The following is a 12,858-nucleotide window of genomic DNA, read 5'->3' as shown; positions in this document are numbered from 1 at the left end:
CTCTTACTCGTTTTCTTCCCTGGATAAAAATAATCATGCACAAAAGTTATTGAGTTCTGACCCTGGACGTGGTACTTTGCTACGGGCTTTCCAGGCATGATCTCATCTAATCCTCATGACCACCTTTTGGGGCATGCATTGTCCTGTCTACACAGGGTGTTGACAGTTGGCTTCTTTTCTGATTGACCAGTGCCCATACCGTATTGATTGTTACATATGTTGAACATCATTACTTGTGTGGGTACTCTACTTGTTCCCATTTTGCAGATGAGGAAATCAAGGTTTGAGAGGTTAAGGCACCTTTGCAGTATCATACAATTAGTAAGTGAAAAAGCCTGAACTAGAGCCCAGTCTGAGACCTAGGCTTATTCCATGGCCCCCCACTGCCTCTCAGGCTTGTGCATGAGCAAAAGGTTGAGGCCAGGCGTCATTTTTAAAGTAGCTTTAAAGTAAAGAAGACAAGTAAAGAAGTAAAGAAGACTGGTTGCTTTTTTTTTTTTTTTTTTTTTGCCTAGGGCCTTAAAAATCATCCAGGCCTTTCATCTGGCTTCTGCATTGAATAAGAGTCCTTCTATAAAACAGATAACCAACAAGGACCTGCTGTATAGCACAGGGAACTACACTCAATATCTTGTAATAACCTGTAATGGAAAAAATCTAAAAAAAAGTTTAACTGAATCACGTTACTATACACCTGAAACTAACACAACATTGTGAATCAACTATATTTCAATTAAAAATTTTAAAAGTGCTTAATGGTAATTAGCAATAAAAATATAAAACTTGGGAAAAACAACCAAAGAGTAAGAGTCCTTCACCTGGGACTTTGTGTAGGACACCTTCCCATTTAGGGGACCAGATTCAACATACAGAATAAGTTTTTCACTAAGATACACTGTATTTGGCCTTCAGATACCAAATGAGGGTGTGCCCTAAGATACAAAAGGAGGTGGCGGGTAACTGAGCAGCAGTATATTAGGTCAGACCAGGATGAGAGTGGAGGGCATCCTACATGGGAAGAAGGTGGGAGATCAAGGGCACAGCAGCTCTGGTTATGGGAGCAAACCAATCCAGTATCACAAATCAGAGAGCTTGAATGGGCCGTTTGCTTGGCAGCCCTGGAACAGTGGGAGGTAATTGGTTCCCGGAGTGTATTGTCTGCCACAGATTTGCCATCAGACCAAAACAGTGTTGGTGGGGAGTTTTTTTGTTTGTTTTAACCACCCTTTGCAAAATATGAGCATCTATGCAAGCCTTTATCTGGGAGGCTGTGGCTGTGGAGGTCTCTGCTGATTGACAGCAATCACCAACATCCCAGGCTCCTGGCAGATGAAGCAGCTGCACGAGCAGAAAGAGAAGGGCTGGTGGGTGTTAGTTGTTTATCAGTTAGATTTTCCTTGTTATTCTCAGTTAAGTTTACTTGTAGAACTTTTCCATCCTAGAGAACCAGCCACTCTATTTCAAATAAACAAAGCTGTTTCCCTGGACAGAATGATGATCGGCTGCATTTCAACTTGGCTGTTATTGTTTTGGCCACATTTTCATCTACTCATAAGCTCAGACTGTGGGGCTCTGGGCTCTCTGAACTACTAATGGCATGTTGTACTGAGAAAACGACCAGAGATTTCTGTCCTTTTAACTAACTTGGCACCAAAATGAAAGGCAAAGCTATTAGAGAATTACAAAAATATTGGAACTGGAGGATTTTTAGAAACCACCTTGTGAAAATCCCTCTTTTCATATGGCTCCCTGAGAGAGTGGAGAAGAGAAATTGCCCAAGATCAAATGAGTCATTGGCAAAACAGGATTAGAAACCAGGAATCCAGATTTATAGGCAGAGGCTCTCGGATTTTTACATCATCCTGTTTTTCCTACATCTTAATTTGGATCTTTAATATCAAAGTGAATAGATAACTTCACTTTTTTAAAAAAAAATGAAGTATAGTTGATTTACAATGTTGTGTTAATCTCTGCTGTACAGCAAAATGATTCAGTTATACACATATATACATTCTTTTTTATATTCTTTCCCATTATGGTTTATCCCAGGATATTGGAGATAGTTCCCTGTGCTTAGAAAGCTTCACTTTTAATTCTGAAGCGTTAAGCACCTACCCTGAGAATCTAAATGCCAGGGGGTAGGTGTCATCATTTGAGGTTTCTAGTTAGCACGAATCCCCATCTGGAGTTTTGGGGGCTCCCAAGTCTCCCCCTCAATTCCCATTTTTCCACTGATATATATATATATGTATGTGTGTGTGTGTGTGTGTGTGTGTGTTTTCCCTTCATTTTCATCTTTTCCTTTTCCTGCTAATTTAACATTTAGGTAGTAGCTGTCTCTTGAGAGATATTTGGCCCCATCTTGAACCTTGGTCCAGAAGGTTACTCTTACTGCTTCTTCTCCAGCCAGTGTCTGGGTCATGGGCATGAGAAGCACAGCTCCTTTTGTCCACCACCTGCTGTTGCTTTCTTAAGAGGTGGCTTGCTGAGGGCTGACGAGTCCAATCTCAGAGTGTTACAGAACACTAGAGCATCCAATGAGAAAAACTGCTGGGATGTGGTACCCCACAGTATTATGAAGCTGCCATCTAGAGACTTCTTGTTTTCACAGTATTTCAAGGTATACGCACGTGGAATTCTATGAACAGCAAATGGCCTCACTAAAAAGAAACCTGACTTACAGCCTTTGATGGGGGGCGGGGGGAAGTTTCCACACGGAGAAATCATGAAAAGAAATAATGTCCCTTCCAATCGGAAAGAGAAGCCTTTCTAATACAGATGTTGAATCTGATGCCAGTGGATATGTTCTCCATACATAAAGACATAAATAAAGCTAGGAGAAACATTTTCCTAGAGTTCATAACATACAGTATATTTATGTGGAACTCTTATTCAAACAGATGGTATAAAAACATCTTCCACAAAATTGTAAACTCTGTGAAGGCAGAGATTTGCGTCTGTTTTACTCACTGCCGTATCCTTAAGTACCTATAATGATGCCTGTCACGTAATAAATGACATATTTTTTGTGGGGGGTGATTTTTTAATTGAATATATTTGACACATAACATTGTGTAAATTTAAGGTGTACAATGTGTTAATTTGATACACTTATATGTTGTAATATGATTGCTGTTGTAGTGATAATTAGCACCTCTATCACATTACATAATTATCCTTTCATTTTATTAAAGGATCTTTTTAAGAAGATTCCATTTAAGAACCTTTCCAAAGGGTGTGTGCGTGTGTGTGTGTGTACGTGTAAGTAAAATGGACTTATAAAGTTAATTCATTTTTTTCTAATCAGTATGCCTCTCCTTTTTATCTTTTTCCTCATGGCATTTGATTCACTTCCGATGACTGCCCACCCTTTTGATTGGTGCACCTCTACGTCTTCCTGGATCACCATTGAATAATCCACCTCCGGCAACCTGGACTCCCAGGTAAGGCAATGAGCTTCCAAAAGTCTCCTGAGTGTAATCCCTGAGCAAACTTTAATAGACAGTTGAGAAACTTACATAGAAAGTTTTTTAAAAATCTCAAGAGGCAAAGTTAAATTTGCTCTGGTCCCCATAGACATCAATATACATAAAGTATGTACATACTTATATTATTTGAGGATTTCTATTAATGCAGCAAAAGTAAAATTATAGTTTTGGAAAGTGCTACGTAGTTGACTTTGGAATTTTCTAGCACTAAGATTCAACATATAACTTTACGTTTTCATGTTGTTGTTTTTATTTTTCACCCGAAGTTGTATTATATTTTGTTCATGAAGCTGAGTGCAGTAGAAGGGGTACTACCCTTTCTTCACTGTGTAGGGAAACTAAGTCATGGGGTAGGCCAGAATACTCTAGATTACTTCTTTCTTGTGGCTGGAATGGAAAAGGATCACATTGGGCCCTGGATGGTAAGTCAGCTAATGGAGGTGTTTTGTCTAACAGATCTGATGCCATTAACTGCATCACTTTTGTTTTCATAACACTTGCTTCTCCACCAGTCTTAACAACTCGTAGAACTAGGGAAGGGGGCCTTAGCCATGCCAAGAACTGCTTCTCAAATGCTGATGCAAGGCCTCTGCTGCTAGTTGTGCTATGAAAAGTCTCTCTTACCTCATTCCTAAAGCCTCCAGATATATTTGATGTAAAGAAACACTTCTCCCAAGAAAATATCCAGGCCATATAACTCGCTATGGACACAAAAGTGTTACCACATTATAATATCCCATGCTTAATATATAGTAAAACAAAAAGCTAACTGAGCCCATTTGAACTCTCAAATTAGCAGTTGACCCGTGTACAACTTCCCAGTCCCTGCCAATATCAGAAATTCATGTAGTGGAATTAGTATTTTGTGACTCTTAAGACATATATTATGAAAACAGATGAGTATTTTTTTAAATGGAGAGACATTGCTTACTTTGATGGATGTCTTACATTTGGGTGGAAGGAACTAGTGCTGATTTATGTATCATTTTCTGTGTGCTTTGAATTTTCATCTGTTTGAAAAGCATCCGCAAAGTCTAATCATTCTTTCTTTTCTTTTCCTTTTGTTGCTTGTGTTTCACATATCCCTGATGATATGAAAAATCCCTGTAAATTCCTCCTAGCTTCTTTCAGTCAGGCATTTCTGTTTTAGTGATGCCATAGTGCTTGGTTTGGTATGGTCTGGGTTTTGGTTTATTGACTTTTGTTTTTTGCTTAGATTGCCATCGCATGTGTGAAGGGGAATGGATTTAGTTACGACCGAGTGGAGGATCTATCATTCTCAGCCCATAGCCCTTCCGAGGTTTGGCTTTCAGTGCTGCCCTGCCCCTTTAAGCCCTCTGATTCATAATCCCCCACTACATGAGAGGAGCTAGTGGGGAGCAAAGTTGGGGAGCCATCCATGAGCTGTTTCCTTGTGGTTTGGAAAGCTGGAAAAATACGTTATCAAAGCAAACTGGAAAACTTTTATTATTTTAATTCCTCTCTTACCAAGCTCTTGCTAGCACCTGGTTTTACTGTTCCTTTAACAGGTGGAGGATTTTTCAGATTCTAGATGCAGCAAGGTAAGTGACAATGGATTTTTAGCTGAACTGAACCCAAGTGAGCTAGAATAAATAGACCCTGCCATTGCCTATCAGTTTAATTTCCATACAATAAATAGTTTGGTTTCCACTTGGACAGATTCTTTTCAGGGCTCTTTTTTAGTTTAAAACAGCTGAAACTACTGGGACATATAGTCTCAGCTATAAAGCTGACCTAGTTCAGAAGTGGGATGTAAGTTCAGGGCCAGCACCCCAGACAGTTGGGCAGTAGGTTACTAGCTTCTTTTCGTTTTTGCTGAAATTGGATGACACAGTAGAGTGTTCTGTTATAAAAACCCCACCATCAACAAAGTGTTCTCCACGGTGCTTCAGGCCCACCTGCCTGTCACTAGGCTGGATGGTGGTTTAGGGAACACCTAGGTCAGCATTTTATTGAAGGGAAATCAATTACTGGAAAATATCAGGGATTGTAAAGTATGTACATATGTAGACGTGCAAGGTAGAGTAATCCCATAGGCCAGGGGCCTTTGTGACATAAACTCTGTAGCAGAGCCAATCTAATCAAACACAGGAAAGTTCCTGTCAGGGGGAGGGACTGTTGAGAATACGACAGAATAGTGTCTTTCCAGGCAACGACTGTTGCCACAAGCTGTGACATCATATTGCCATCAGTGCTGAAGAGGCGGTGAGAATTGTAAGCCATTTTGTAAATGTGGCTCTCGTTGCTTGGTACGTGGTCATCTAAGATCATCCTGCTCACCAGTACCATATTTGGCCTATTCTAGGCTTATTGGCTCCATAAAGGTTTACCAGTGTCTCTACTTTCTCTTCCTACCCACCTACATCATTTGTTCCCTAGCCAGATAGCTTAGGAAGAGCAAAGGTTATAGCCTTAGGATTCCTCCACTGGGGCAGACTCTCATTAAAATAGAGCAGATCGACCATATCTTAGATGCCCAATTTGGCTTTCAGTAGCTGGGCTTCCATATTCCCATCAGGGCCTCAGTGGATTTATTTGACATCTAAGAAGAGTAAATTCAGGGTTTAATTCCATAGTCAGATTAAAATTCATTGAGATAAATGGTATAGACACACATAGACAGCTAATCACACAATAGTAGTATAGGAGGGCATTTAAGCATCAGAGATTGGATGTGTCATGGTGGCAAGAGGACTAGGTATTGCTACTAACAAGTGGGGTGACTTTGCTCAAGTCCTATGTCTGCTGTGAACCTTGACTTCCTCATCTGTAAAATAAAACGGAGTGAATGACCATTAAGATAATGGACAATTAACCTACAGACTATTATTCCTATAATGGCTTTCACAGGGAAAATATTGAGAATTTTGTTTTATTTTTGTTTTGAAATTTGCTCCATGGCAGAATCATCTCTCTCTAACAGTTTTGCTATGTTACAAAGCAAATCTTGATTCATTCTTTATTTTTATTATGGGGCTGATCAGTTTGACCAGAAGTTATTATTAGAATAATTTATACCTGCTCTTAGTTTGTGAGAAAGGAAGAGAGGAATACAGATGGTGAGATGGAAAAGAATTGGCTTTGGTAAACATCCATGGGGGCCATTTTTAATTCTGGTGGACTGAATGATGTATGAAAGCTATTTGCAAGGCTAGCATGTTTTTCGACCACTAGTAAAATAATAAAGCAACAATTCATTTGGTAATCCCCATTGTACATGCACTTTTAGAAATATACAAGATTATGATTATCTCTGCCTCATAATTAACAAGTTGCATAAATGCTTGCTATTATTTAGTTGTCTGAATGGATTTTCTAATCCAGAGAAAGAAGGGAACAAACAGTGGGAGCCATCCCAAATGCCTTGCATTATTGCTTCACACATGCACAATGAACAGCGATGCTAATTGTTTCAGACCAGAACCTCATTTGTTTTTCTATAGACAGCAAAAACATTAACTGCCAGGGTGTTTGCCACTCTCTCTTTCTCTCTTTTTCCTATAGCCAGCCGTATTATAAGGGCTGCAGTTGGTTGGAAGCAAATTATTTGGCTGGATTTTCAGGGTATCGTTTTGTGATGGAGTTTCCAAGCTTCTACTTAAGTTAGCAGTCAATGCCACAAACAACCAAAGACTATTTTTATAATATTTTAACACTAGGCCCTATAAATTCTATAACTTTAAGGAATAAAAGGATGCTGACATACAAACCAGTTCTGCTGCTGCATTTACATTCTATTTCATATTCCATACCTTTAAAACTATTGACATTAGACCTGCATATGAGAATCATAAAAAGTCAAGGCTGGAGGAGGCCTTTAAGATTATCCTGTCAAATTCCCTCACTTTTCAGATGCGTTTGTCAGTAATTTGAATATCAGTAACAACCACCAAATCAATGATGCCACACTTTTTTTTTTTAACTTTCGAACCCTTGGGAGCTACTGTAGTAAATACATTTGAATTATAACTCGTTGTTTTGGAATCATACAGCTTCAACTATTTTTTCCAAAAAAATGAATCAGATTTTAAAAAATATGCCTTTATACAGTTTGCCTAAACATAGCCATGATGTTGATGGTATATAGGTGAAAGGTGATGTCCTATGCAAAGCCCTTGGCAATAGGAGACACTCAACCAATGTATCAGCTCTCTTCCCCTCATGCACAGATTACCTCGCTAAGGTCAGCATATGGAAGTATTACTTCAGTGACTGAGAGTATGGGCTTTTAGAGTCAAACTGTCCTTGGGTCTGATCCTGGTGCTGCCACTTTCTAGCAGTGTGACCTTGAGTCACTTCTTTAACCTCTGTGGACTTTGTTTCTTCACATATAAAACGTAGACACCTTATAGAGTTGTTTCAAGGATTAAACTGAGATTGGGCATATCAAGTGCTTAGCACTGTTCCCGGCACATAGTAAACAGTCAATAAATGGTAGTGGTTATTACCACCATTGTCTGGTACACCCAGTACCAGCCTCCTTCAATACTACTATTTCATCTTATGGTGGTTTGGTGTACGTGCATATACACCTATTCACATCCGCATATGGGCACACAGAGTTCACCCGGAAGACTGCTTTCCCAAAGGCTATCTGTGACCACCATGTTTCAAAATCCAGTGGCCTCTCTGGCTTCAATATTCTTGAACTCTTTGGAGGTTATGGAACTTTTACACATCTTCTCTTGCTTGAAAGCATTCCTCAGTTATCTTGGTTTACCTCCTGTCTTCTTCTCAACACTTCTTAAGTTTCCTTTGTTGGATCTCTTTTCACACACACACACACACACACACACACACACACACACAGAGCGTTCCTCCTCACCACCACCCCCGCCCCTTTCAGTGAAGCAATTCCCAAGGTCCTGTCATTGATCTGCTTCTCTTCTCTTGCTATGTTCTCATTCTGGGTAATTTCATCTCCTGACATAGCTTCACCTTTCACCTCTACACTAATGATTCCCAAATTGACCTCTCTAATTCTTAACTTATTCCGGAGCTCCAGGCTAACTCCAATTTCCAATTGCCTGCTGAGCATCTCCAGGGCAGGATATCCTAGGAGGCTGAAGTGTAGTCTGGCTTTTGTCATCCTGCCTCAGGAATGCAGATGGGGGAATCTAGCTTCAAGAAGTATTAAGAGTCGCGGGCAGTCGTCTGAGCAGAAGTAAAAGTAGTCTAAGTTAGGAAAGTGGTTCAAACCAAGCTTTCCAGGGAAAGCATGACAAGTTAACTGTGAATTTCTGTTATGAACTGGAGATATAAATTGGCAGTGGAAACTTTCAAAGGTGTATGTTTTCTAGGGAAGAGGGAACAGCTCGCCTAAATGAAAACCGAGATCAGTTTTTATGTGCTGGAACGTTGGTATATTTGAAGAAATGTTAATTAAAATGACCTTTCTTGGGACAGTTTGTATGGTGAATCTTGCTTCAGTGTTTTGTTATACAAGCATACATGCCCAGAGGACGAGTAATGTCTTCATCCTGAAGGATGAGCATGTGGGAATAGACACATACACACATGCCTGGTCAGATATACCTGAGATTTTGAATGTGTGAAAATAATTCTATCAGAGAGGAGATAGATTTTTTCTTTCATTTATTCTGCGAATATTTACTGGACACCTACTAGATGCCACGCTCTCTGTGGAGCAACGGGCTGTCAATACAGAACATACAGAGTCTTTGTCCTGAAGTGTCTAATACAGTTTTCTTTAGTTATATGCAAGTACATTGAGAGTTTAATTTGGTCTCAAAATATCTGCAGTGTGTGACAGGTTATTCAATGACTACAACCTTGCTGAAAATCGTAATGGCCAAAGAGGAACTTAAGGGAGATAAAGACAGTGCTAAAGTGGGAAAAGAATGCACATAAATTCGAATTAGAAATTGATTACTTCCTTTAAATTTAGCAAATATTGAATTACTTTGGGATTTTACATTTCAAGTTGGCCCTCGGTGTTTCAGGCCAGAGTAGGAATGATTACGTCTAACCTAAAACTTAGAGCAAAGGGATAGACAAATCTTGGTTAATGTGTATAGTACTGTTAGGAGAATTCTTTGTAAATGAGCTATTCTTACAGAAGCTACAGACCTAGCTTATAGCATTAGCACAGGGGACAATATTCCTTTTGAAGGAGGATGACCTTATTCCCCTCCTTCCCAAAATTAAGTACAATCCCTCCCAGCTGAATTACTGCCCTGTGGAATATGTGGAGGTCATCAGACCCTCCAAATTGTAATGGTCTAGAAAACTGGGTGAGTTCCTTGCCTTCCTGGGTGCACCCCAGCTTCCTCTTTAGAAATTTGGCATGGCCCTTTGTTTGCAAGTCTTAAATCCAAGTGTTCTCGGATACAGCTGTCAATTTCAAAGTCCCCTTCAAGGTTACTCTCAGGTCCCAATGATCCCTCATTGCATTTGTAATCTTGAAAACCAAACTTGATGCCCCAAAGTCCTGCTATGGCTCTGTAGATGGCACCACTCCCCTTTTACTGTGCCAGCGCCCCCTTCAGGACCTTCATGGCACAAAAGCTGTCCTAATAATGGTGCACATATTGACCTCTTGCCCTAAATGAGATAGAGACGTTGATGTACTTCTCTTATTCTTTTTTTAAAAATTTATTTATTTTATTTATTTATTTTTGGCTGCGTTGAGTCTTCGTTGCTGCGCGTGAGCTTTCTCTAGTTGTGTCGAGCAGGGGCTACTCTTCATTGCAGTGCGCCGGCTTCTCATTGCGGTGGCTTCTCTTGTTGCAGAGCCCGGGCTCTAGGCACACGGGCTTCAGTAGTTGTGGCTCACAGGCTCCAGAGCACAGGCTCAGTGGTTGTAGCACACAGGCTTAGTTGCTCCACGGCATGTGGGATCTTCCCGGACCAGGGCTCGAACCTGTGTCCCCTGTATTGGCAGGTGGATTCTTAACCACTGCACCACCAGGGAAGTCCTACTTCTCTTTTTCTAACTGGAAGTAAGAATAGTAAAAACATCCTTGAATTTATAGTCTTGGATGTGTTTATTCTCAGTTTGCCTCAATTGTAGTCTTTTTTTACCTTTCTCAAATTTTTCATTCAAAACATATCCACTGAGCACTTACTATGTTCCAGGCACTGTTCTAGGCATTGGGGACAATAAGACAGGCAAGGTGTCTGTTCTTGTGTTTCTTAAAGGGCATGTTGGGTGTATGTGTGTGAGCGCGCACACTCACATGCACACGTGTTGGAGGGAGACAGAAAATAAACAAATATACAAGCTAATCTCAGAGAGTGATAAATGTCATGAAAAAAATAAAACAAAAGTGGACAGAGAGTGACCGGATGGGTGGAGTGTGATCAAGGTGAATTTTGCTCTTTGTTTTATTGGTTTTGTACAGATTTCACCAACACTCTGTATGGGCGCTTTGGTTTCCTCTACTTCATACTTTCCTGGATTCAGTACCAATTCTAATTTTGCTGATCCTGGCCGCTCTGTCGTTAGGACCACCTCCCCTTAGCTAGTCCTGAAGTATAACCCAAAGTATGCTCCCTGTTAAACTTCTGTTCCATACTTTTCTTATCTTTGTCAGCATTAGAATTCGGCAGATTAACCCACTTCCCTGTCATAGAATGTAAATAGGCCTACTAACCCTTAGGGATATTTTACTTGATTACTCAAAGCATTTTTGTTACTCAAGACAAACTACCTGTTGAAAGAAAAACACAGGCATGAAAGGTTAGTAATTGTGGTGGCATTTGGTTTTGCCCACTTCTGTGGTGGGAAGAGCCCCGGTTTGAGGATCAGAAGACAAGGGTCTCCCTGCTATATGACCTTAGACACAGCACTTCCTTTCTCTGAGCCTGTTTCTTCATCTATAAAACCAGTGTTCCAAGTAGATGATCCCTAGGTTCTTTCTAGCTCTAAAGTGGTACAATTAGTTGTTTTCAGAGACGTGGGCCAAGATCTCTTTCCAACATTCTGTTTAATTTTGTAAAGTGGATGTGTAGGAACATTTTCCAGTGTATCAGAACTGCGTAGATTAAGCATAAGTTTTCCAGCAAAAGCCAGCTCTACAATTCTTGTAAATGTCACAAGAAGTTAAAACATTGCTTCTTGTTTTAACCTCTGCCAGGGAGGGCAACAATTCAACACCACAAACGTAATTGTCAACTTCTTATATGTGAATATCTGAAAATTCACTGTCTTTTCAGCTTGCCCACAGGAAATCTTCAAAAAGAATCAAATACCACTGAAACGAAGGAAGGCGTTCTAAGTTCGCTTCAAAATGACATGGCATAGGTGTTGCCCACTAGTGCGTTAGGTGCCAAGAAAGGCATCTTAACTCTTAGAGGGCCACTCAGGATTCTTGCAGCCATGGCTGTGCTGTCTGCCTCAGCACCTAGCCAAAGCCCAGTTAGGAACTAAAGTAGGAGTTAGAAAGCTCGCCTTCCCTAACTTCCCCACACCTTCCCTACATTTGCTGCACTGGGCTTTGTGGGAGAAGATGGGGAAGCAGGAAGCGTGGGTTTGGAGAAGGTGGAAGAGATAGAAAGTCACCAACATCTGAAGTACACTGGCCACTCCCTTCTATGTTGCTACTATTCCACTTATTATTCCGATACTCGCCATGTTCTAAACACAAGAATCAGCTCCATGACTAGATTTTAGGAATTCAGTCTTTTGAAAGTCCAGAGAAAAGTTGGGCTTGATTTTGTGGTCAGGGAGTCCGAAGAAGAAGATCCAAGAGGGTTTGGAAACTCCAAAGAAGTGCATCTCTGATTTACCGTCACAGTATCTTGACACTGAAGAAGAATAGGGCTTATGGAAAGAGGTGAGGGAGATAGCACAGAGAGTTACTGTATGGCTCTCATTAAAAGGTTGTAATGTTGTGCGGGTGAGGAAATAGATACCCACCAAGACAGTGACTTATCTAAGTACACACAGCTAGCTTGTGGCAGACTTAGAACAAGAATCCAGGTCAACTGCATCCTGTCCGGTGCCTTGATTTGGAATTACCTGTGCTACCTGGGAATCTTGTTTGCTTCTTTGCTTGCTTTTGCTGTTTAATTCTGGGTGCTACTTCTGTTCACAGCACTGGTAGTTCATTATTCTCACAGAAGTTTATCAATGAAAGGGGGCAAAATCCCTTAGGAATAGGTAAAGTGCATTTATTTTGGAGGGTTTGGGGCCAGCTGATAGTCCAGGGTCACAAAGAGGAGAGAGTAGCTGGATTGGAAATAGAGCCTAAAATTCAAGATTCAGTTGAAATAAATGAAGACAGGGAGAATTGTGGCTATAGACTGGGGCTCCGTGGTTAAGTGTATACATCATTTCTTTAATGCTCATTCTTAATTACAGCTCTAGCCCTTTCTCCATCAAAAG

General features: G+C 40.5%; 1 protein-coding gene across 3 annotated transcripts in view; it reads left to right on the top strand.

The window, feature by feature from the left end:
- Positions 1-12,858, top strand: part of HS6ST2 (heparan sulfate 6-O-sulfotransferase 2) — a gene marked incomplete at its 5' end in the record, with an annotated part of 290,978 nt that overhangs the window by 203,619 nt on the left and 74,501 nt on the right. The window contains one exon of one of the 3 annotated variants that reach the window (XM_082610732.1): positions 5,018-5,050. The exons of the other annotated variants lie outside the window; for them this stretch is intronic. Coding sequence (XP_082466858.1) covers positions 5,018-5,050 — 33 coding nt within the window. The remainder of the gene's footprint in view (positions 1-5,017; positions 5,051-12,858) is intronic. 3 annotated transcript variants of the gene reach the window in all.

This window comes from Mesoplodon mirus (genome assembly GCF_964341445.2).
Source record: "Mesoplodon mirus genome assembly, chromosome: X".
Lineage (NCBI taxonomy): Eukaryota > Metazoa > Chordata > Mammalia > Artiodactyla > Ziphiidae > Mesoplodon > Mesoplodon mirus.
The sequence above is the reverse complement of the archived record's forward strand: the minus strand, read 5'-3'. Positions and strand labels throughout refer to the sequence as shown.